This window comes from Falco naumanni, chromosome W, assembly GCF_017639655.2.
Source record: "Falco naumanni isolate bFalNau1 chromosome W, bFalNau1.pat, whole genome shotgun sequence".
In the NCBI taxonomy this organism is placed as follows: domain Eukaryota; kingdom Metazoa; phylum Chordata; class Aves; order Falconiformes; family Falconidae; genus Falco; species Falco naumanni.
Window position 1 is genome coordinate 27,626,244 of NC_054079.1, and position 25,119 is coordinate 27,651,362.

The window sequence follows — 25,119 nt, forward strand, 5'->3', positions numbered from 1 at the left end:
AATTAGGATAGTTCACCCATATTTCCAGTAATTTTCTGTTTAGTTTCATTAACTATTTGGTTCTCCTAGCCAGGGGTCCTCAAACTACGGCCCGTGGGCTGAATACAGCCTCCCAGGGTCCTCAATCCGGCCCCCGGTATTTACAGAACCCCCCCGCCGGGGGTTGGGGGGGGGGGAACCAAGCAGCCGCAGGTGACTGCCTGCCACTGCATCCGCGCTGGCCCCCTGGTTAAAAAGTTTGAGGACCCCTGGCCTAGAGCTTATCTTGTGGTGCCTCAGCTTGATGTATTTATGGTGTCTGTTCCTTCTCCCAAGGCCATGTGTTGTTAACTGTAAGGATTTAACTAACAGCCTCTGTTTTTCAAATTCTTTCTTGTTTTTCACTATAGATATTTACTTTTTTTACTCTTTTTAAAGTAAATAATTCTTATATCACCGGGAGGGGGCTGTCCCGGGCCCCAGCTCCCCGCCACCCGCAGCAGGGGCCCAAGCGGCGGCTCGCAAGGGGTTAAGCTTGTGAGCACCGACGCGTTGAGGGGGGAGTAGCCAAGGCCAAGCAGCAAAAACATCATAGCACACTCCTGGGTAGATCTCAGCTGCCAGCATCTGATTAAAACCATATCTCTCGCTGTGAGTGGCTAACTAATCTGAAGGCGAGAGTACAACCGAATATTTAACCGGGTCCCCGGTTCTAGCCAGGCTACCGGTTGTAGTTGGATCATGTGCAGAGACGTATGAATTTAACCTGTAAGTAGCTGTGCCAGCGTGGCTGGGCTCCCGCAAAGCATGCGGGGGCTGTCGTCCCCGAGGGGAAAGGGAGAGCTTTTTTTTCCCCCAAGGAAGTGACAGTGGATGTTTGTGGTGGGGCTGCCCGAGCCACTGGCTCTCTGGATTGGCTGGGCTGCGGGTGGTGGGCGCTATCAAAAAGGGGGCGCCAGGGGAGGCTCTAACCGCGGCCGGGGCGGGGCTTGGCCTTTCCCGTCTACTCGCATTTTACTGCAGCCCCGGGCAAAGGGTGCCGGTGGGGCTAAGTTTTTCCACTGAAAGCCGGCGAGATTGCGGCGGTGTCAGCGCGGAAGGGTGGGGGAGGGTGCCGGGAGCGGTTGGGCTCGGCCGCGTCGCAGTGTGTATGGGGAGCTCGTGCTACCCGAACTGAGCTGTGGGGGAGTGTGTCCCGGCTGAGACGGGGTGGAAGCCGCCTGCATCCTGCTCTGGCAGGGCCGGCGCCCTGGGGAAGCTTGATCGCAAAACAAATTAAATATGCGTTTTCACTTCTGTGTGCGTGAAGAGGAGGTGACTAAGAAATGCCAAAGTATGTATATAAGCACAAAATTTCACATAACTGAGATGAAAGAATCTAGTAGCAGAGAGGAGGAAAGGGTTAGGATGCTGTGAAGCAGGGGTGGGTTTTTGTTTTGGATAGAGCATCCTTGCTGGGCACCCGTCTATCTGCTGGTGAATCTCAGGATGCTATTTGTGTCTGTAGTAAAAAAGTATCGTTAAAGATGTCCAGGATTAACGGAAATGAATCTTTTCTCTTGTCAGAAAAACTAACTTCTCACTTGGTGAGGACTTCAAGTCTAACGGTCATCCTATGATAACACTTATGTTGGGGTAGTACCTGTGCTCTGAGCAGTAAAATAAATGCAGGTGTTGCTAATAAAGCTAGATTTATCAGTAGCAGAGCTTCTACACCTTGGATAAGCTGAGGCTGGTTTTATTTGAGCACTTACTAGGGAAGCATGCAAATCCACTAGTAAGGTAGGATTAACTTGGGAAGGAATTGTTTCCATTTTCTCTTAATGAAGCTAGTTTGCTTTTAAAAGGTTATATTTTTGACTCGATGTCTTTTGTCACTTATATAAGCAAAACTGTCCAAAATGGACCAAATCTGAGAGCATGTAGGCTTAGCTTTGCCCATTGTATGTTAAGGAATGGGCATAGGTATGCTTAGGGATGGGAACTCTTATGTAGATAAGTAAAATAGAGATGCAGATTCAATTAGAGAAAAGCAATTATGAAGCTATGTATTCTAGCTGGCTGTGAAGACTTATCAGGCACTGGTAAATTGAAAACATGTCCTGATGTCTGATAACTGTCAATAAGTCACTATGCTAGTAGGTCTTCAGATAAGTTTCCATTAAGTGATTATAGGACTTTCGAGGAGGTGGGTGAGGCAGTAGATGGCTAATCAGAGGAGCAAATCAGATACCAAAACAAGCCTTTTCAGGTGAGAAGGGGATTGTCTGAGGGAGTAATCATCTATGTATGTTTAAAGAATCACTGCAGTCACATCCAACAGAACTGCTCTTGAGGCATAACTGGGCTTCCAAAATTCCCTGAATGGTCCAAGGGCATGGTCAACTCTAAAGCAGAAAATGCTATTAATAGTAACTCACTAGAGTCTGCATTTACAGGAGGAGAACCAAGTGGTAGAAATAAATAATTTAGGTTGGAAAAGACCTTTGAAATCATCAAGTTCAATTGTTAACCCAGGACTGGCAAGTACACCACTAAACCATGTCCCTAAGCACCATATCTATGCAGTTTTTAAATACCTCCAGGAATAGTGATTCCACCACTTCCCTGGGCAGACTGTTCCAATGCTTGACAACCCTTTCAGTGAAGAAATTTTTCCTAATATCAAACCTAAACCTCTCCTGGCACAACTTGAAGATGTTTCCTCTTGTCCTGTTGCTTGTTGCCTGGGAGAAGAGACTGACCCCCACCTGCCTACAGCCTCCTTTCAGGTAGCTGTAGAAAGCAATGAGATCCCCTGAGTCTCCTTTTCTCCAGACTAAACAACCCCTGTTTCCTCAGCTGCTCCTCATAGGACTTGTTCTCTAGACCCTTCACCACCTTTGTTGCCCTTCTTTGGATACACTCCAGCACCTCTACATCCCTCTTGAAGTGAGGGGCTGTCGTGGTTTAACCCCAGCTGGCAACTAAGTACCATGCAGCTGCTTACTCACTCCCCCTCACCCAGAGGGATGGGGAGGAGAATTGAAAAGGAATGTAAAACTCAAGGGTTGAGATAAGAACAGTTTAATAGGTAAAGGAAAAGCCGCGCACGCAAGAAAAGCAAGGAATTGATTCACTACTTCCCATGGGCAGGCGGGTGTTCAGCCATCCTCAGGAAAGCAGGGCTCCATCACATGTAACAGTTACTTGGGAAGACAAACACCATAATGCCAGATGTTCCCACCTTCCTCCTTCTTCCCCCAGTTTATATACTCAGTATGACATCCCATGGTATGGAATACCTCTTTGGCTAGCTTGGGTCACCTGTCCTGGCTGTGTCCCCTCCCAGTTTTCTGTGCCCCTCCAGCCCTCTGGCTGGCAGGGCCCAAGGAACTGAAAAGTCCTTCGTTTAGTATAAACGTTACCCAGCAACAACAAAAACCATCAGTGTTCTATCAACATTGTTCTCACGTCAAATCCAAAACACAGCACTGCACCAGCTACTAAGAAGAAAATTAACTCTATCCCAGATGAAACCAGGACAGGGGCCCAAAACTGAACACAGTATTCGAGGTGCGGCCTCCCCAGTGCCAAGTATAGGGAGACAATCACTTTCCTAGTCCTGCTGGGTACAGTTTTGGATATAAGCCAGGATGCTATTTGCCTTCTTGGCCACCTGGGCACACTGCTGGCTCATGTTCAACTGGCTGTCAACCAGGACCTCCAGGTCCTTTTCTGTCAGGCAGCTTTCCAGCCACTCTTCCCCAAGCCTGATAGTAAGGAGTATGTGAGTGCTAAATGACTGTCAGGCAAACCATCAAAACTTTAGGTCACGAAGTTTGCTAGTTTAGGAAGGTTCGGGGTAAAGTGTAGTGAATGTCTGTCGCTCCAAGTCTTAAATAGAGATCATTCTGCTGGGAGGGAATCTAACAAGGTCTTTTGTGCTTGTTACTGCAGACAGGAGACTGGGAGAATGATGAACCTTACTCTGATAGTCCTGTGACTTACGATGATTCTCGACTATTGTGCTTTTACTTCAAGTAAAGGTATTGGCTGAGCACCAGCAGCTGTGCTCAGCACTATTAGTTGAAAGGATGGGCCAAATGCCAAAAATCTGGCATCAGCTTCCTCTTCTAAAGGTAGAGGTGATTATCCATTCTGATGTGTGCCTTCTGCTGTGTTTCTAAGTATCTATATATATCTGCAGTATCCAACCCACTTTTTTTCATTGGGTAGAGTATTACTTGTCAAAGTGCCTGCATAATTTTATTATTGGACACTACAGACTAGTAGCAGCTATGGATATACTTCTTGCTTAAGGCCTTTACTTCATGAGCTGATATAGAAAGAAGCACTCTAAACAGGTGACTATGATAGATGCAAAGGGTGGCAAAAAGAGGTCTACTACTCCCTTGCCTCAGCATGGAATCCACAGAAATACAACTTGGAGTTATGTTAGAAGGCTCAAATAGAATAAGGTGTCTAAATACCATAGCTCACAAAACAAACTGACTTTAGGAACCTGGTTTTGAGGTTGTATCTGGGTTCGAGGGTCTCAGCATTATAAATAAGCTGGATGAAGCATAGTGGCAGGCCTAGTCAATAAACAAGAGGTACCAGTTTCAACAGGATTATCTTGTTTACATAAGCTGGGCAGCTGAGTGAACAAAGCATCTTCTTTCATCTAACTCATGTCAGCTCTGGCTGATGGGGACATAGACTATTCCAGTTTCCCCTCTGTTGAAAGGATATGCCTTGAAAATGTTATGAAATGTTTGAGGATGAAGTGTCTCAGCTGAAATGCCCTGCAGACCTTTACTCCCAACTACGTGGGTTTTCTTAAAAGCTTCATAGCTGGTGCATGTCACCTTAAAGCTCAAAGCTCAGACATTACAGGGCTAGTTAAGGACAGACTATTGGATTTGGAGCTGAATATCCTGCTGCCCTGTCAGTTCATGTTGTATGATGAAGCAGTAAGTGAAATGTTTCATAAGGATTATCTCTTGAAGAGAACAAGTAGGTCAAACCCAGGATAATAGACCTTTACCTTGGCTTTCAGGAGGCTTCATAACAATGTCAGCTAGGAACTGGCTCCTCTAACAAAGTATACTGAACTCTTAATGCTGATGTGTCACATAACTGCAAGTCTCCTCCTATGAGAGCTCTAATACACCTGCCCTATGGCTAAAACACTTAGGGATGAGACTCCCTTCCTAGGAAGGGACAAGACAAGTTGGGAACACTAAGGATGTAGTGTTGGTATTGTAACTTGCATTTCTACCTTACAGATTATCTTCTGTTCTCCCTCAAAACAGGGTTATTTGTGCTTTAAAGGAGGGCACACGGGTCACTGAGTAAGAAGTAGTTTTCTAGTAGCTTGAATAGTAGTTGTAGCTGCAAACAGCTGATAGCCTGGCTGATGGAAGGTAAACTCTAGAGCAGGATGGAAGGCTGACACTTGCCCTTGCATATGTCTGATGGATGGGGATATCCATATAATCTGATATTAAGGCCATCAGAGATGGAAAGTTAGAGGGAGCCTGGTCAGGATTACTTCAGAGTCTGGATTTAGGAGCAATAATGTAAACTTCCTCTAATGTACATCACAAACGTGTAACTACAACTACCTATAGGGAAACTTGACTAGTTGTTCAGTAGGGACAACTACTGAAGAAGCTGCAGTGGAGCTCTGAAAACCATGGTTAGATTTACTTTTTTTTTTTTTTTTAACCTCTGGTACAGATATTTCTGTACCTTCTTTTTAGATTTGTCTTATTTGTTGCCTTTTTTACTGCATATACAAGGGAGAGCTGGGGCCCTTGGTAACGACTAATCTTGAAGGCAAGAGTAACCCTTGTCTTAAGCAGTATGCTTGATACTACCTAACTGAGGGTTGAAACTGCTGTAGAAAAACCCGTCTCCATAAGGTGCAAACAAGTTAATCAGCCTTCTAATAATACATCAGGAACATAACTGCATAACTGGCTGAATAGCAGAGCTCAGAGGGTTGTGAACAGCAGCACAGTCTAGCTGGAGGCCTGTAGCTAGCAGTGTTCACTAGGGATCAGTACTGGGTCCAGTCCTGGTCAACTTATTCATCAGTGACCTGGATGAAGGGACAGTGTGCCCTCAGCAAGTTTGCTGATGATACAAACCTGGGCAGAGTGGCTGCGCTGCCATTCAGCGAGACCTGGACAGGCTAGAGAGTTGGGCAGAGAGGAACCGAATGAAGTTCAACAAAGGCAAGTGTAGGGTCCTGCACCTGGGGAGGAATAACCCCATGCACCAGTACAGGCTGGGGCTGACCTGCTGGAAGGCAGCTCTGCAGAGAAGAACCTGGGAGTCCTGGTGGACAGCAAGTTGCCCGTGGGCCAGCAGTGTGCCCTTGTGGCCAAGAAGGCCAATGGGATCCTGGGGTGCATTAGGAGCAGTGTGGCCAGCAGGTTGAGGGAGGTTATGCTCCCCCTCTACTCTGCCCTGGTGAGGCCACATCTGGAGTACATCTGTGTCCAGTTCTGGGCTCCCCAGTTCAAGAGAGACAGGGAACTACTGGGGAGGGTCCAGCTGAGGGCTACAAAGATGATGAGGGGACTGGAGCATCTCCCTTATGAGGAAAGGCTGAGAGAGCTGGGCCTGTTTAGCCTGGGGAAGAGATGATCTTATCAATACCTAGAAATACCTTGAGGGCGAGTGTCAGGAGGCTGGGGCCAGGCTCTTTTCAGTGGTGCCCAGTGACAGAACAAGGGGCAATGGGCACAAACTGCAACACAGGAAGTTCCACCTGAACATGAGGAAAACAGTCTTTACTTTGAGGGTGACAGAGCATTGGAACAGGCTGCCCAGAGAGGTTGTGGAGTCTCCTTCTCAGGAGATATTCAAAATCCGCCTGGGATGTGATTCTGTGCAACCTGCTCTAGGTGAACCTGCTTTAGCAGGGGGTTGGATTAGATGATCTCCAGAGGGCCCTTCTGACCCTGACCATTCTGTGGTAACGTGCATCTATTAAGAGACACTAAGGAGTGACTCTTGTGACCAATGACTGGTATGAGAGCTTATTGTTGTGGTTTAACACCGGGTACCATGCAGCCACTTGCTCACTCCCCTCTCACCCAGAGGGATGGGGAGGAGAGTTGGAAAGGAACGTAAAACTCAAGGGTTGAGATAAGAACAATTTAATAGTTGAAATAGAATAAAAATGAAAGAAAAATGATGACGATAACAGTTATAATGAAAAGGGGGAGGAAATGAATAACATCTAGAAGGAAAGGAAGAAAGAAACACATGGTGCACAATACAACTGCTCACCACCGGCCAACTAATGCCCAGCCAGTCCCCGAGCAATGATCTGCCCGCCCTGGCCAACCCCCCAGGCATATACCAGGCATGACATCCCATGGTATGGAATACCTCTTTGGCTAGTTCGGGTCAGCTGTCCTGGCTGTGTCTCCTCCCATTTCCTTGTGCCCCTCCAGCCTTTTTGATAACAAGGCCTGAGGAACTGAAAAGTCTCATATCAAAGCCAAAACACAGCACTGTACTAGCTCCTAAGAAAATAATTAACACCATCCCAGCTGAAACCAGGACACTTATATAACCAGAGTCCAGCAAGTAGCTGGGGGCTAGGTAGAGGGTTCTTCAAATTGTGCTGAAACAAATGTTTAAGCACAGGTTTCTGATTGCTCATGGTATCATCAGGCTGGGTAAGCACTTTCTGGATAAGCAAACTGCAGTACCTTGACACTGTGGTAATGACTACATGGTTTTAAGTTGGGTAAACTCAAAGAATAATACAGCAAAAGCCTGTTTACCATGCAGATACATTTGTGAACAGGTAGAGAACACAATTCAGTATAGGCTATGCAGAACATATGCAATCTCTCAGTAGAGCTTGCATACACCCAAACTGCAAAGAGGGATAACTCTGCCAGCACTGGGCAGTTAACAGCATGCAGCTGAAATAACCTATGATAACAGCTTCAATATGTGTCAAATTCCTGCTCTGAGGAAGGGGGGGTGGGGTGGTGAAAAGCATGACTATTGGCAAGAGTCCTTTGCTGTACTAACTAGTAAGAAGATCAGAAATAATCCTTCTAGGCAGTAGGGTGTTAGGTATACGGTTGGAAGTGAAGTGTTTGAGCTGTTGTCTAGTTCAAACTCTGGTTTGCATCTGAGTAAACACTAGCTACCTTGATTAACAACTGCTTTGCTTCCCAGTTGCTTGGTATATCCAGTCTCAACAAGTAGTATTGACAGAAGACGGAGTGGTAGGCACTGCAGGCACATGGCCTGAGATTCCTCATCCTGTGAGCAGGCAGGTGAATACTTTCCTGAGCAATAGCTACAACAGACAACTGAACTCTGGCTTGGGAGCCACTGGCTTATAGGGCTTCAGCACTGGAGTCTGGAGTTAGTGGTATAGAGGTGTGGCCCCTTAGCAAGTTGCAAAGTATGCTGTCTTTCTGGAAGGCTGATATGAAGAAACTTCTAGTGGATAATCTAACTATATAATCTAAGCATAAACCTGTGTTATCAACTGAATAGCTCTCTAACAAGGAAGAATGTACTAGAGTATCAATCTCTTTGTAAAAGAACAGTCTGGAGTTAAGATGCTGGTATTGCTGATACTAAGACTGAATGGGTTTCTTAATCTTAGAAATTAACTAATAGGTTGGTATCCTAAATGCTGAACACAGAGGTTGGAAAGACCAAGACTTGTTGCAAGATGCTGCATTATTCCTGGAACAACTCATAAGTTGAGATAGACTAGCTAGTCTGTCTGGACACTACCTTTGAACACTGAAGTGCCTGGTTGAAGAATAGCTTGTCTATCAAATGGACTGTGACAGTGCAAATTCCCTTCAACTTGAGATGAAGTTTTCAGGGAACCAGATAGCGATAGCACATGAAGAGCATTTCACTTTCTTCCTTAAAAGTAAGCAGAGGGTAATAGTTGCTAGCTTATATCATAGCAAGTTATTTATATCATACCAGCTTGTTTAAACCAGTCATGACTTCTCCCAAGACCTCTGTTCTAGTTGTCCTGCAACAGCTATATTGATTCCCATGACAAGTGTGTGTGTGTAAATTTCAAAAAAGAGCTACTGTGGTAGCTGGGTTGAGAAGTAACTAATCATCTAATCAGTAACGATGTGCTCAAAAACATAGTACAATGGTAGAAAAGTACTGGTCCAATTGTACCACCTGAACTGAGCAATCTGTTCAGTTCCAGCTGTTAACTTAGTGATGTTCACTTGACTGTAATTCAAGTGTGTGGAAAGCACTTTTGGGAACTTAGCAAGAACACAAAGTTAAACTAAAAACCAAACAGCTCAGAGGAGACTGAGAATGCTGTTCTGTTCAATTAATAAAATAGCAGTTGGCAAATAGGCTGAAATGGTAAGATGTCTGGGTAGTGGTTCACAGGCATGATCCTGTGGTACATGCTAACAACTGTAGCTGACATGACTAATTAGAGTAATAAAATCTCTATATACTTCACAGTAGGTACTGGGGGGAAGGGAGCAGCATGAAGGAGGTATTCCCTGAGGTGTCTATTACCACACTTCTATCCTGCTAAGTAGATGAACGTCACCCTTCCCTGTTTCTCATTACTGGTTGTATATGATCAAGACAGCTGGAACATGTCCCCTAATCTCAGATATGTAAGTACAGCTGTAGCATATTCCAAAAGGGTATTCCTGCTGGCAGAGGAAGCCCTTGGCATAAGGCTGCCTTAATACCTCTGCAAAGTATTGATCCATAGTCTCCTAGGTGAGAGGACATCAAATGGGACTTGAAAAAACTTGCATGAAAGAAGTAGAGGCAGCTCCCTAAAGTAAAATCCTGTTACTCTGGAAATACTCTGGCCAACAGGCTAAGTGTCTGGCTTAACCAAGGCCATGATACCAAGCAAATGATCTCTTAACCACAAATTGCATTTCTAACTTCCTATGGCCTAAACAGGACAGCTGAATAGGTTTTTTAACTTGGGTTAAAACCACTGTTCTTGGTTTCCCTGCTGTCAAGGAATCACTGGAGAAACTGAGTGGCGGGGGCATCATTAATCTAGACCTTACTGGTTGAGGGAACGATAGCCTCATTTGTCAGGTAATGTAGGTCAACATCCTTTTCAGTTGTCTCTCTTACAAGGCTAAGCACAGGGGCTTGGGTTAGACTTGGCAGAATAAGAGCCTGTATTTAGTCAGCTTTCTGGCAAGTGATGCTGTTCTTGCATTCCAGACATGGCATAAACTGAAGGGGAAGAGTTCCCAAGCTGTCTATGAACTCTTTCACCACTTGTCTTTAAGCAGGTACTTGTTATGTATTAGTGTGAACAATATATATCAGGTATAGCCCTACCTGTAGGTAAGGCTAATGTCTTTCATGTGTATTAGTCACTGACTATGCTAGTTATTAACAGACTAATTTTATTATTTTCATAGAGGAGACAAACTAATGGAAGTACTTGCCTTGGGGTTTTGTGACTGTCTGGCTCTATGCAAATAAGTGGTCTGACCTCCATGGGATGAAGGCAGATGGCAATAATGGAGGGATGACTAGAGTATAAAGATGACAACTTTCCATCTGGAGTTCTACCACTTTACAGTTGCCAAAGTGAGGTCTTGCTTGTGTATATTTGCTCCTTCCTAGGTTGTTTGTTATTGCCCCTTAACTTCAGAGTCAGATACTGTGGCTGTATAACACCAGAGCTGGGTATAGCTCTGCCAACTAAACTGAGGAAACAGAATCACTGACAGGCAGGACTTAGTGCCTTGAGGTTGCTGTTTCTTCTTTTCAGCATGGAGCTGAACAGAATGTCCTAAAGCTCAGCTCCTAGAGAGCATGTCTTCAGGCATTAGTGGGCTTCAATATTCAGCAGAAAACAACCCCTGGACTAACAGGTCTAATGAGAATATTTATTCTTCAAAGTGAATTATTATGTCTGCTTACTGACTGTTATTTTGTTTTTTAAAAGCTACAGCAAACATAGCTGACCACCATCTCATCATGTCTACTGAAGCTGAAACTACTACTATCAACAGCCAACCTGAGCAACAGGCTCCACTGAAAGCACAACCTTCAAAGAAGGAAAAAAAGAAAGGTAAGGAATACTTCTTGAACACCTCCTCTAGTCAGTCTCCTCAATCTTTTGCACTTGCCTAAAACTAAGATCATTCTCACACCATAGTTGAAATAATTCTGAGGTTTCAAGCTGACTAGAAGAGTGAATAAATAAGCTAGTAAAATAAATCTAACCAGAAAGCAGGCTTTTAGCTTGAAAGGGTGTGGTGGTTTTTTTTCTAGCTTTAAGATCTGAAGCTCTCAGTTCCACTTGTTAAATGACTCATTTGCTGAGCCTGACAAGTCACTAAAAGCCTATTGAGGAAGTGACCAGACTCAGGACCATCCTGGTAGCTGTCAGTCTGAACAAGAACTTGCTTTCTCCCCTCCCTCTAGAGAGGGAGTGACATGCTGGACATGGATACAGATTCTAGTCCAGAGAAGCCAGAAAACTCACTTCATGAGAATTATTGTAGATAAGATAATTGATTTTTTTTTTTTTTTTTTATAGATTAGGTCATGTAAATGTAAAAACCTCAGAGGTACATACCTAGATGCACACACTGAGTATGTTGAGCATGCAGAGAAGAAAACAAAACAGTTCTGAGAAGAAGTGGGAAGAGTGGAAATAGCAAATATAGCTAAAATATCAAGTGATTACAGGGATGGGGGTACCAGGACTTGTAGAAATGACAGTACTGATAGAAAGTTCTAGCACAGGGACTAGATGATTCTTGCATGCCAAGAAGAGTTCTGACTATGCCAGAGCTAGAGGCTAACATCTGAAAGGCTTATTGAACATCCTGTATGGCCATGGGAAGTACCTCTTTGCTTGGTGTTGTTGCTTAGCACTTATATCTACTTGGCTGTTGCCTATAAATATTTTAGCCTTATATATGGCAAACAACTGTTCTTGAAGTCCCCAAATATTAAGCATTGGGCTCCACTCTAAACTGAGGCCGGATTCTGTAAGAACACTGTAACCTTAAAAGAGTAACTATCTCGCAGTACATGCACTACTGGAAGGACTAAGGTTATTATTCAGTTATACTCAAGGGATAGTTTTAATATGTACTAATATGACATATTTATATATATATATATATAAAAAAACTCTCAAAGCTACAGCACAGATGTTTCTCTCTTTAAAAAAACCCAAAAACCCAAAACCCCCCAACAACAACAACAAAAAACCACCCCAAAATAACCCAAACCTTTCTCTGTCTCCAGGGCCAGAAAAGACAAATGAATCTCTCTTGGCCAGGTTCAAAGGTGATGGTGTAAGATACAAAGCTAAACTCATTGGCATTGATGATGTCCCAGAGGCAAGAGGTGATAAAATGAGTCAAGATTCAATGATGAAGCTGAAGGTAAAAGCTTGAGCTAGCATGTAAGGAACATCTTCCGGGTAGCCTTCAGAAAGCTGATCTAATAGTCACTTTAGCATAATTTAAAATACAGCTTATTTGTAACATGTAATAACAGCACCCTCCTAGATGGACACTACTTCTAAAGCTGTAACCCCTTACTTGAAGGACAGTGTTTCTTTAATGGCTTGGGAATACTCCTTTGGGTCTCTTGCTAGCACTCAGTATGGATGTTAATAGCATGAACTTGATTACAAATAATGAGCTTGAGGTTTGGGTGAGGAAGGGGGGAACTTTGTGCAATTTAACATAAGAACTCAAAGCACAAGCTATCATCCTATGGCAATGGTGACACCAAGAGATATAGATAAGTCAAAGAATAAATGAGACCCTGCAGCAACAAAAATTACTACTTCTAGAGAGCAGAACCCTCACATAGCTTCAATCAGGCCATGAAAGCTGGTAAGGATGCTGCTACTGCAGCAGTTTTGTGAACTAAGATAAGAGGCTTTAACATTCTTAAACATTTACAGAGGAAATGCAATCTAGTTCTGAGGTAACATTTCTAACCTAGTCAGAAATGTTGCAAGAACGCTGCTCTAATTGTACAGTTGCATAGGAATATCTAGGTGAGCACTAGTACAGTCACAGCCATGTGCTTATAAGAAATGTAAGGAAACAAGTTAAAGCTCAGTCTAACAGAAGTCTCATCAATACTTTGATATTCATCCTCTTCAGGGCATGGCAGTGGCAGCCCGCTCCCAAGGTCAGCACAAACAGAAGATCTCGGTGAACATCTCCCTCTCTGGTATCAAGATAACAGATGAGAAAACTGGGGTAAGATAGGACTCATTCGTTTAATGTGATTCTTAAAGCAAGTGAGGTGATTGGAAGTTAGGCCAATCTGAACTATAGATTCATTAATTGCATCATATTGGTGAACAGCTAACATGGCTTCACAAAGGGAAATCATGCCTGACAAATTTGGTGGCCTTCTATGAGAGGGTTACAGCATTGGTGGATAAGGGAAGAGTGACTGACATCATCTACCTGGACTTGTGCAAAGCATTTGACACTGTCCTGCATGACATCCTTGTCTCTAAAATGGAGAGACATGGATTTGATAGGTGGACCACTCAGTGGATAAGGAATTGGCTGGATGGTTACACTCAAAGAGTTGTGGTCAACCACTCAATGTCCAAGTGGGGACTGGTGACTAGTAGTGTTCCTCAGGGGTCTGTACTGGGTCCAGTGCTGTTTGACACCTTTGTCAGTGATATGGACAGTGGAACTGAGTGTACCCTCAGCAAGTTTGCCAATGACACCAAGCTGAGTGGTGCAGTTGACACTGGATGGAAGGGATGTCATTCAGAGGGACCTTGACATGCTAGAGAGGTGAGCCCATGTAAACCTCATGAACTTCAACAGGGCTAAGTGCAAGGTCCTGCACCTGGGTTGGGATAACCTCCATTATCAATACAGGCTGGGCAGAGAATGGATTGAGAGCAGCCCTGAGGAGAAGGACTTGGGGGTGCTGGTGGACAAGAAGCTCAACATGGCTTGGCAATGCGTACTTGCAACCCAGAAAGCCAACCGAATCCTGGGCTGTATCAAAAGAAGCATGGCCAGGAGATCAAGAGTTTGAGAATCACCTCCCTACTTCACTCTGGTTAGACTCCACCTGGAGTACTGCATTCACCTCTGGGGCCCCCAACATAAAAATAACATGGACCTGTTGGAACGAGTCCAGAGGAGGGCCATGAAGCTGATGAGAGGGCTGGAGCTCCTCTCCTATGAAGACAGGCTGAGAGAATTGGGGTTGTTCAGCCTGGAGAAGAGAAGGCTCCAGGGACTCTTTATAGCAGCCTTCCAGTACGTAAAGGGGGCCTACAAGAAAGCTGGAGAAGGACTTCTTACAAGGGCATGCAGTGATAGGATGAGGGGTAGTGGTTTTAAACTGAAAGAGGGTAGACTTAGATTAGATATTAGGAAGAAATTCTTTGCTGTGAGGGTGGTGATGCACTGGAACAGGTTGCCCAGAGAAGTTGTGGATGCCCCATCCCTGGAAGTGTTCAAGGCCAGGTTGGATGGGGCTTTGAGCAACCTGGTCTAGTGGAAGGTGTCCCTGTCCATGGCAGGGGGGTTGGAACTAGATGATCTTTAAGGTCCATTCCAACCCAAACCATTCTATGATCATGCCCCTCTTCTGCATGTAAGAATTGGCTTGTGGAATGGGTTGTAAAGCTACATCCTGTTGTGGTTAGTCAAAGCCTGGTGAATCTGAGTCTTGAACTGGAGCCTCCTAAAAATGTTAATTCTAACTATAGAGAAGAGCAACTATTATGTCTCCTTCAATTTAAACTAATATTTACACACCCACCCCTTCTAGATCATAGAGCATGAGCATCCTGTAAACAAAGTCTCCTTCATTGCTCGGGATGTAACAGACAGTCGTACCTTTGGCTATATTTGTGGAGGAGAAGGCCAGCACCAATTTTTTGCAATAAAAACAGCACAACAGGTATGGATCAGAGGCCCTTTTTCACTTGCTATGAGTAAGTGTTTACACAATAGTATTGCTATCTGATAAGGGTGTAGTGTTTTGCTAGTAGCCCTATGAGGTGTAGGAGAACATCAGCACAGATGGATTGGCCTTTTTCTAGAAGGGCAATAGGAACCGACTGCATCACAAGTGGCTTTTTATTTTGTTCACCTCCTCTGTAGTCCAGAATAAAAGCACTCTAGTAGCCTTGCTTACTATGATCTTGCTTAACACGTCCATGTGCCATGGAAGGCATTAGTGAGATGAATGGAGCCATTATCATGGGCTTTCCTGTACAGTGGCCTGTTGCTGTCAGTGAGAACGCTAATTCTTGAGTTAGATATCCAGAGCTTCACTCAGAATTAGCAGGAAAGTTGTTAGAACTGCACTAGTCTAGTTAGTTCTCATGATGCTTTGTCTTGTGCAACAGAGTTTCTGGGTCCAATGAATGGCATGTCTGGTTCTAGAGTTACTTCTGGGAGGGATACTGATCTTTGTTACAGGACTTCTGCATGGATGAAAACCATATGCAGGGTTTGTCTCTATGAAGAGAAGCTATGCATAAGCAGTACTGGAAACAAGTACTTGGAATTACACCTGAGTATTATGCAGCTTCGTAAATGACATGAACTTAAGTTGAATATTTGACACTTATTAGCTTGTCATTATAATAGTCATTAAAATGACTTGAAGAGCCAAGGCTTCAAAGCTAGTAATTTCCTTATACACATCCCTGCCCATGCTCCTGGAGAACTGTTGGCAGCTTCAGATCCACTACAGGTGAGACTGAAGGGCTCCTTGTTGGAGTATGTTACTCCAGTAATAGCTGTAACACCCATTCTTAAGCCTGTTTTATTAGTTTATAGAGTCCTGTGTTGTACTGGCTTCACTGGAATTGTAGATCAAGTACATAAGCCTTCTGTATGTGCTCTGGAATGGAGTCTGTTCTCTGAGCTTTTCACCATGGGGTGCTGCTTGCCAGCCTATAAGTTTAGCCAAACTGTAGAAAGCTCTTGACTTGCTGCTAGTTGTTTTTAACACAGACTTGTCTAGCTGATGAGTAAGCACTTCTGCAGCTCAAGACTGCTGCAGCTGTACTGTTTGTCAAAGGTGATAACTCTTGAAATGGCTCTTCCTGCAGTTGCATGTTTAAAACCCTTGATCAGGAGAGGATGATGCTCACATGTAAACAGTGAGATCTGTTCAATACATTCTCTGCTTGAGCAGAAGGCAGTGCCTGAACAGGAGGACTTGTCCTGCTCTTAGATACTGACACAGCTGCTATGTGCCTCAAGCAAAAGGTCCAAATCAGTGTAGCTGAACCTGCCACTATGTCAGCAACTACTCAAAACATTCTTGTTAATGCACGTGCAGGGAATACAGTGCCTTTCTAATTCTCACTAAACTTCTATCCTGATACAGGTATCACTTAAAACTGGTGTCTGCTCCACAAATTTGAGGTGATTATAATCTTGCCTTATGCTTGCATCACTGATTTACCATTTGCATAGTGTTTAAAGTAAATGTAGTACTAGCTATAGGAGCTTTTTCCAGGTTCAGTGTTAGAGTTGGCAGAAAACAGTGATGCAAATTGTTTTTCTTCTCATGAGGCTACCAGAGGGTTTGGATACCCTTTGCACTTTTGAGGAAATGTGATTAGGACTTGCTATGTACTTAAAGTGTTGCACTACATGCTTTTAGAAGAAAAAAAATTAAAAATGGCAGGCTTGGCACAAGTACAGTTACTTTCCCTGGGGAGTTAACAACAGTTCTAAGCTGGTTGTGCCCCATTACCCTTGGATTCTGCATAAGCTCTTTTATGCAGAGACTCAACAGTCATTTAAACTCTTGCTTTTCCCGTTATCTCAACCTTAGTGTTGCACCATTTAGGAAAGTTTGGCTTGCTGTTCTGTTGCGTTAAAGGGGATGGAGTAATTTGGCAGAAAATAAACCCCCTTGCCTTCTAACTCTCCTCACCGAGGTGGGAGGTTAGGTGCAGCTAGGTTTAAATTCTGAGTGGTGTCCAATTTACCACTGTCAGTCCAGTCGTGTTTAATAAGGACTTCTACTGAAGCAAGCTGTGAAATAGTATATGGCCTAAAATCTATATTCTTTTTCAGGCTGAGCCTCTAGTTGTTGATCTTAAGGACCTTTTCCAGCTAATATATAATATGAAGAAGAAGGAAGAGGAAGACAAGAAAAAGGCAAGTAAAATTGTAGAAACTGCATTAGTCTGCATAGAAATAAAGCTTGTTTCAGCTCTGGCTTGGTTTTTGGGCTCTTGTGAGACTTTACACTGAGGTCTGTCTGGAGCCAAGATCATTTGAGGCTATTGGTTGGTACCAGCAGTTTGATTACCTCCTAGATCTGGTAAGCTCTCCAAAGCAAGAGGCTTTGGATATTCTATGTGATATCTAGGTACTAAAAGCCTTCTCTTTAGAATGAAGAAGCAATAAGACTGAGGTAAGTCAGTCTAACTCAGCCTCACTTGATTTGGTATGCTGCTGTGATACAACTACCTTTAACTTTCTGCTAGCATTATGGAGGCAACATCAGATGCCCAGTTGCATTGGAAATGGGAGTAAAAGGACTCTCCGCAATTAATATTATGTAGTGATCTTCCTCATGCTTCCTCTTTCCATTACTTGCTTTTTCAAGCCTGCAAGTTGTTTGCTTAAGGCAAGTTTTGATATTCCAGTTATTGACGCTATTGTCTAGCTATTACAGAATGGTAGTGAAGTACTACCTGCTGATCAAGCTGGCAAACAAACCAGTAGTCTGCATTTTAGAGTTTTATGCTGATGCTATTAAGGAGGTAATAACTGACTGTCTACAGTGTGGGAAATGTGGTATTTATAGATGTGTTTGCAATAGATCTGCATAATGCTTGATTCTTGCTCTTGTAAGAACTGTAACAGATACTGGTTCTTCTATTTCTGGCTTCAAGGGAATTGACCAGATGGACTTGTTCGGGGATATGTCAACACCTCCTGATGTGGGCAGTCCCACAGTAAGTAGAATCTATCTTAGCTGTCTTGGCTCTTGCTTTGAGAGCAAACTTTGTCCTAGTAATAGATCTGTGTTGTTTGTGGTTTGTTTTTGGTTTTTTTTTTACTTTGTTAGTCCTGGTTTCACTGAGACATCTGTTTAGCTATCATCAGTGTACAAGTGTCTTAGGGCTATAATAGTATCTACTTACTAACTAGAATAGCTAATGTCATTCTTATCCAGCAGAGTTCACTTGAGACTGCATGACAGAGATAATTCTGTATTGTTAGTCAGATGCCTTTAGAAATATATACTAGCAGTATATGCCTCTGGTGTTATGAGAGCTATTACAGAAACTCAACTAAAGACCCTTAAAGCTAAAGCTCATTTTATGGACAAGCAAATATTTAAATAAGTCCCTCAGAGTAGACTCCCGGCCATTCTAGATGGGTGGCCCTAGCTCAAGATGTGGCCTAACTCCACAAAAGTATGCATTTAGCTTGTCATAGCTCAGTGTGACCCCCCAAATCCTACTGGTTTATTCTAGGACTATAAGCCACCATCAGCTGTGATCCAATTGGCGCTGCAATAGGTGACAGTCCAGCTAATGACCAAGTCTTACCCTTCTACTGCCAGCTTGGTGGAAAGATGGCATGTTCACCTCTTCCACCTGCAAATAGCTCTCTAATCTTACTCTGAAGCTGAGACAGCAACTTGAAGTCATGCTAAAGCAATGCAACTTCAACTTGTTGATTTCTAGTCCTTTGACAAGGGCTTCTTGATTCAAGTGAAAGTTTAGATACAATTAGTGCTTAATGACTCTACAGTCTCTAGGCTGTAGAACAAGCATCTGATATTTAACTAATGGATCTTAAAACAGGTGCTTTTAACATTGAGCTTCTGACACTAAATAGCTGTGATGACCACAGTTTGTGGTGCTTGCCCTAATGGCTTATAAGATGAAGCTTTAGTGTAACTTCACTGTGACATTGAATACTTATTAGTATGATGTTCCGGATACCAGGATCTCTCCTGTTTCAGCTATTTTCCTTGAGCTTGTGTATTATGCAGCAAGTAATACGTAAAGCCAACATTTTTTTTTCTTTCTGAACAAACAGGAAACTAAAGAGATTCTGTTAGTGGATCTAAACTCTGAAATTGAGACCAAACAGATTTTTGCAAAAGAGGATCTCTTCTTGAATGGCATCACAACCTCTCTTCTACCACCAAAGTCACAGCTACCCTTCTTGCCTGAGAGTTCTTTCTCTACCAATCTCAGCTTCTTTCCTGCACCTAATCAAGACCCTTTCAGTGATGATCCTTTTGCACAGCCAGACCAAGACCAACCTGCACTGCCTTTATTTAATTCTCTAAAGTCTGCTGATCAGAAGAAGGGAAGTCTGAGTACCTTGACACCAGTGAGTAATGGTGCTTCAAATAGTGATATTGACTACATCGGTAAACAGTTTGACCAGATTTCTAATAGAACTGGCAAACAAGAAGCACTAACAAACCAGTGGCCACTTGCAAGCAAGTTGCCTGCAGCAAGAATGCCAAATGGGGTACCAGAGAAAGAACAGGATGGCTTTCTTAATGCCCTGTCAAACCTGTTTGTGGAAGGTCCTTCCAGAGGAGTATCTCTGCAGAATGGAGTAAAGCTGGATTCTGAAAGCAGTATCCAGCTCATGTCACATGAGTCTATAACAATTAGTCCACCACCACAAAGTACTAAGCCAGGAAGAGGAAGGAGGTCTGTCAAGGTGAACAAGGTGAATTAATGGTGATATGCATGCTGTTACTTAAAGAAGCTGGGTGAAGGAAGCTTTTCTTTCTTCATATTATGTAACTATCTAAACAGCTTCACAGCACACCTACTCTTTTTACCTACCATGCTTACTCTAACCTCTCTACAGTCATGGTACATTCTAACATTCATGAATGCTTCATAGTAACTATGATCACTAAATTATATATTTTCTTCCTTAATGCTGCCATACTTCTGTAAAGGTCTAGTAAGTATACTGCTATGTATATTGTCACTTGATATGATATCAGAACCTGTTATGATAGTTATATGCCCATCAGCCTGTGGTTTCATAACAATGAACTAGTACTAGCTTACAGAAACCTATATAGTTTTGAAGTACCTGCCTATTGAGAGCAATCTCAATCACTTGCCTCAGACACAGGGTGGCTCTGAGTCAGCTGCATTTGTCTTGCACTGAAATGATGCAAGATTCAGTTGCTGACCTTGCTGCAACTGCAGGGGTCAGTGCAGACTGAGCAGGAATAAGGGGTGGGGTGGTGGTATGAAGCTCATTATGCTAGTAAATAATTTGGTCACTTTAAGTCTCATTCTTCTGCTGTTGACTTGCAAACTTGTAACTACTGTATATTATACCTACTTAATGCCATGCATCTCAGTAGGTGTGAACAAAATGGTGAGGTTTGAAACTCTTATACTTGGTCTCTAAAGGATGTGTCAAAGTCCCCTGCTCTGCTGTAGCTGAAATAAAAGCTTGTAGCTCTGAACTGGTGGGTCTTGATCAAGCTAGCATGTGTTCTGCCATGCATCTCACAACAACTTTTTTTCTTTCTAGACTGCATCAAATGACATATTTAGCTCAGACTTGTTTGCACCAACTACAGAGAGCCTCAGCTTGACCTCGGTGGCACAGACAGGACCTATGCCAACTAATCCATTGGACCTCTTCAAAACAAGTCCTACCACAGCACCTCCATTGGCTGGTCTAGGTTAGTTCACAAAGTGAAGCTCTTGCTCCAGTTTAAGATATTTGTTAATACCCAACAGAGAGGTTCTACTTGTCCTTTACTTCATGTGCAGTACCTCACCCTTTAACTCATGTGCTGTCTGCTCTAAACTATTAAATTCTGTAAATAGACCCCTAAACTTTACATCCTTAACCAGAACAGGGTGTTTTGCTTAAACTTTGACAGCAGCTTGCTGCTTCAGGTAGTCAAGGTTCAAGTGTGCCAAGCACAACTTAGGAGGACAGGGTAGCACTGCTGCAGTCTTTAGTAATCATTTACACAGAAGTAATGAAATGGTAAATACTTAGTCCCAGCACAGAAGTAATAGATGTGTGTTCCTACTTCTATCAAGCTCAATTCTGTTTTTCCAGGACCAAAATGGAGCCAAGTAAAAAAATGTTAACCCCCTTCTCCCCCTCCAATGACTTAAAGTGTAAATCAACAGTCTTTTGAAAACAGCACATGAAAAATGTTTTGCCAGTACCCTTGGTGGAATTGATACACTCCTACTAGAGGTCTTCAGATCACTGAAGTGCTGTGTAACAACAATCTTCCCCCCAGGTGGCTTGCCAGCAACTTCTTCATCACCAGGGCATGCACAGACATCTGCCTTCACTCAGGCTGCATCAGTCTTTCCTGTGTCTATGATGCCTGCTTGGCCTACAGGATTTACTCAACCACTTGCCTTTGGTACTCAAGCAGTGTCAAGCTGGAGCCAGCCTGCATCTTTTGTTCCAGTAACCTCTCAGACCTCTGGTCTCTGGGCACAGCCAGCACAAGTTCCACCTACTTCATGGACACAGCCATCCATTGCTGTAAATCCTTTCCAGAGTAGTGTGTTCCCATCTTCAACACTACTCACTCAGACCTCATCTGTACTACCCTCCATGTCGACAACTAGCCCACCTCAGCCACAACCTACAACTACACCTCAGAAGGAGCTATCCAAGAGAGAGTGTGATGTTTTTATTGCTCTGGATCCACTTGGTGATAGAGAGATGAAGGATGTCAAGGAAATGTTTAAAAACTTCCAGCTGACAAAGCCACCTGCAGTACCAGCAAGGAGAGGAGAGCAGCAAAGCCTTTCAGGTGCTTCTGGATCTTTCAGCAATTATTTTAGTAGTAAAGTAGGCATTTCTCAAAATAGTACAGGTCATGATAACATGGAAGCTAACAAGCTGTCTGCCAAAATGACTGAAAAATCTCTTTCTGCTTGGATAGCTGCTCAGGCAGAGGGATGGCTGATCACTATTCTTTTCTGATAGAACTAAAGTTTTGATTTAATGGTTACTGAGACAGGATTGAAGGACTGTCCTCTAATAATGTTAAAGAATTTTAAAGAATTGATCAATGTCAGTGGCCAAACACTGACACCTAGTGTCTTAAATTACTGTACTAGACTTAAGTAAACTAGGTCTGTAGTGTTAGAAGTCCCATCTAGCTTAAGTGTATTGAGGGACAAGCAGGAGATAAAATTGTGAGGTTGCTCAAAGCAACTTCCGTGTGGGTTTTTGCACACCTAATTAGATGAGCTTTGGTTGCTATACAGACATAGCTGAGTGCTTGTTAAGCTGTTTAGTGATATAGCAGTATGTTTGTCTCTTCCCTAGAACCACCAAAGCCTATTTCCCAACAAACTGTGCTGCCAGTTGATGGCCTGTTTGAAAGTCAAGCTAAACCAGACCTTTTCAGTGCCTCATCTGTAAGTAATAAAACAAAAACAACAAAAAAAACAACCAAAAAAACCCCCAAAACACCAAAGCCACAACACCTCCCCCAGGAGTCTATGATTAGTACCCCAAGCTGCAAGTCCTACCAGAAAGTTCTTCAGCCCTGTATTGGGAGCTTTTACAAAAGACTGTAAAATAATGTAGCTGCAGAAGTCTTCCAATTTGGTTATGCTTACCTCTCTGCAGAAAGACTGAGTATGGATTGTGCAGCTCTAGCTGAACAAATGTGAGGCTCCCATGTTCAGTACCCCCTGGGGGAGGAAGTGGCTTAACCGCTGTTTGGGATACAGCACTTGAAGCCCTTGGTGGAAACTCTGGATCAATCCTGGAATACTGACTTGAGACATCTAGCATTTGGCTAAAACAGACCTAATCATGACTATACTGGCTCAGCTCCAAATGAGTGTTCATTAAGTACACATGACTTTTCTGACAGATACCTTGCCTCAGACTAGGATAACTGCTAACATGAATTTAGAGCTCTTTTCTCCTATTAAAGCAGTACAGTTAATATGTATTTAGCAAGCACTCTGCAGTATTCTTTTTCCAGAAGGTGTTTGGAACAGTAACTATCCAATACAAACATGCAGAATAAATCTGATGAAACCTGTAAATCCACTAACAACCTATGATCTCCCTTTCTTAGAAGGAGTCTCAGAAACCACCTTCTGGTCCTCTTGGTGATTCTTTTGGCAACCCATTTGCATAGATTGGGTAAGTCTTCACTAATAAGACAACCTACTTCATTCTCCAAAATTGATTTGGAAAATCTTTGTCAAAGAGCTGTCTTAAACTACACTGGCTTAACTTTAATGCTTCTCTGAAGTATGTCAAACAGTCCCTAAAAGAACATTTCTGCTAGAGTACCTCTATTCACACTTGTATATGGCTGCATTCTGGCTAAGCCTTAGCTGGCTTCGCTTTATTAGAAATAAAGATTTTATTCTTCCACTGGCTTAAATCTCAAGGTCACAATAGATCTAGATTTCCCTTCCTTGAGGAAAGTTAATGAACAAATGTGCTGGAAAAACTCAGAGGGGCTGACTAAAATCTTTTGGATATCTCTTTAGGAACCTGTTAGCACACAGTGTCCTATACAGCTTTTTGAAGTTTAACCCCTTCCAGAGTAAAAACAGGATAAGGGTTATTAGAGCTCTTGTCACCAGAAACTAACGTAACTCAAACTTCTTATCATTGACTAGATAACATGAACTATCAGACTGGCAAATCTATTCTTCTGCCACACCTCTAAGTCTTCCTCTGAAATACTGTTTAGCTTCTAACAGAAGACAAGTGTTGCTGTTTATTGCTTTAGTTTTTGTTCTCTTAGTGGCTCTAAGTTAGTTTAAGCAAGAGAACTATAACTTATAGCCATCCTAACCTTAAGTCTTTCTCATCATGCTAGGCATAACCAGAAAAGTACAAATGGAATATAACTGGACCTCTTCTCAACATGACTCTTTTACTTGTTTCATTTTGCTGTCTGCCACTCCTGCTGCTGTTCCATGATGTCTGTAATCTAAAACATGTCCAGGTGGATTGAAACATGAACCCTCAAAGAATATGCTGTGAAGATGATAATTTAGGGCAAAGCAAATGGAAAGTTGGACTCATGCTGAAGACCCAAATTCAAATTGGTGGATGTTCATTTTACTTTATTTCTTTGCAATCTTCCACAGAAGAGCATAGAAACATTAAGTTTTGCATCTTGTAAATACGGTCACCACAATGCCTCTGTGGCACTTACTGTCTTTAAAATATAGAAACTGAATGTACCTGAGTAAGAAATGTTGCCTTCATGTAAGGGAACTGAATTAGTAGCTAAAACTCCATGCTTTAAACAACTAGGTCAGTTGCATGTTATCACAACAGCAGCCATTTGTAAAGTTAAGTGGACACTACTTCTGTTTGGTGACTGGACATATGACTTGGTCTCTGATCCACAAAGATGTAAACTGTAAGGTAGGAAGGGAAAAATCCAATACTTGTCCATTTAACTAATGGTAAAAGTAGCAATCTGCCATAAACACATAATACAGGGACTAACTGTGGGGTCTGTAACAGAACTGCTGGGGTCCTGAGTACTAGAGGCCTACACCAGGGTTCCTCAAACTACGGCCCGCGGGCCGGATACGGCCCCCCAGGGTCCTCAATCCGGCCCCCGGTATTTACAGACACCCCCCCCTCCCCCCATCTCCTCTGCCGGGCAAGCTCAGTCGGCAGCCTCTGCACTGCGAGGTCCAGCCAACTCGGGCGAATCGCCAGAGCCCCGGCGCGGCAAAGTCCCTTCAGTCCCTTCTGGCCACCCTGTCCGGACTGCGCGGCCGGGCTGAGGAGGGGGGCGGCGGCATCGGCGAGGGGGGCGGCTCCCCCGTCTCTCCCTCCCTCCCTCCAGCTCCCAGGCAGGACAAGCAAGCCAGCACCAGTGGGAAGCGCGCGCACCATCATGTCAAAAAAAAGAACAATTGACTCCGAGTGCGGGGTGTTCCAAGAAAAGTGGACTTCTGATTATTTTTTCACGGAGTACAAAGAGCGAGCTGTTTGTCTGATATGCCAGAATTCAGTGTCTGTGTCAAAGGAATACAATTTGCGTCGACACTACCAACCTCAACATAAAGGTAAATATGATTCTTTGGTCGGACAAGTGAGAAAAGATAAAATATTAAGACTGAAACATGGATTGACAACTCAGCAAAAT

At 43.3% G+C, this 25,119-nt stretch overlaps 1 protein-coding gene across 4 annotated transcripts; it reads left to right on the top strand.

Annotated features, from left to right (window-relative positions):
* Positions 1 to 586: 586 nt before the first annotated feature.
* Positions 587 to 23,929, top strand: LOC121080398 (disabled homolog 2-like). Of its 4 annotated transcripts, none has more exons than XM_040578411.1 (13): positions 587 to 747; positions 10,937 to 11,062; positions 12,253 to 12,392; positions 13,128 to 13,226; positions 14,779 to 14,910; positions 17,052 to 17,135; positions 17,879 to 17,941; positions 19,038 to 19,688; positions 20,520 to 20,673; positions 21,253 to 21,780; positions 22,302 to 22,393; positions 23,068 to 23,135; positions 23,827 to 23,929. In XM_040578411.1, exons 1-12 carry the CDS (start codon positions 735 to 737, stop codon positions 23,128 to 23,130), a joined length of 2,145 nt encoding a protein of 714 aa, XP_040434345.1. In that variant the 5' UTR covers positions 587 to 734; the 3' UTR covers positions 23,131 to 23,135; positions 23,827 to 23,929. The 4 variants fall into 4 exon arrangements, with proteins under 4 accessions (XP_040434345.1, XP_040434348.1, XP_040434346.1 ...); XM_040578414.1 differs by having other exon boundaries at positions 19,038 to 19,337; XM_040578412.1 differs by having other exon boundaries at positions 10,943 to 11,062.
* The last annotated feature ends 1,190 nt before the right edge of the window (positions 23,930 to 25,119 follow it).

Coding starts and splice junctions, on each gene's coding strand:
- LOC121080398 (XM_040578411.1), top strand. Junction 12,393..13,127: donor ATTCAATGATGAAGCTGAAG/GTAAAAGCTTGA, acceptor CATCCTCTTCAG/GGCATGGCAGTGGCAGCCCG. Junction 13,227..14,778: donor TAACAGATGAGAAAACTGGG/GTAAGATAGGAC, acceptor CACCCCTTCTAG/ATCATAGAGCATGAGCATCC.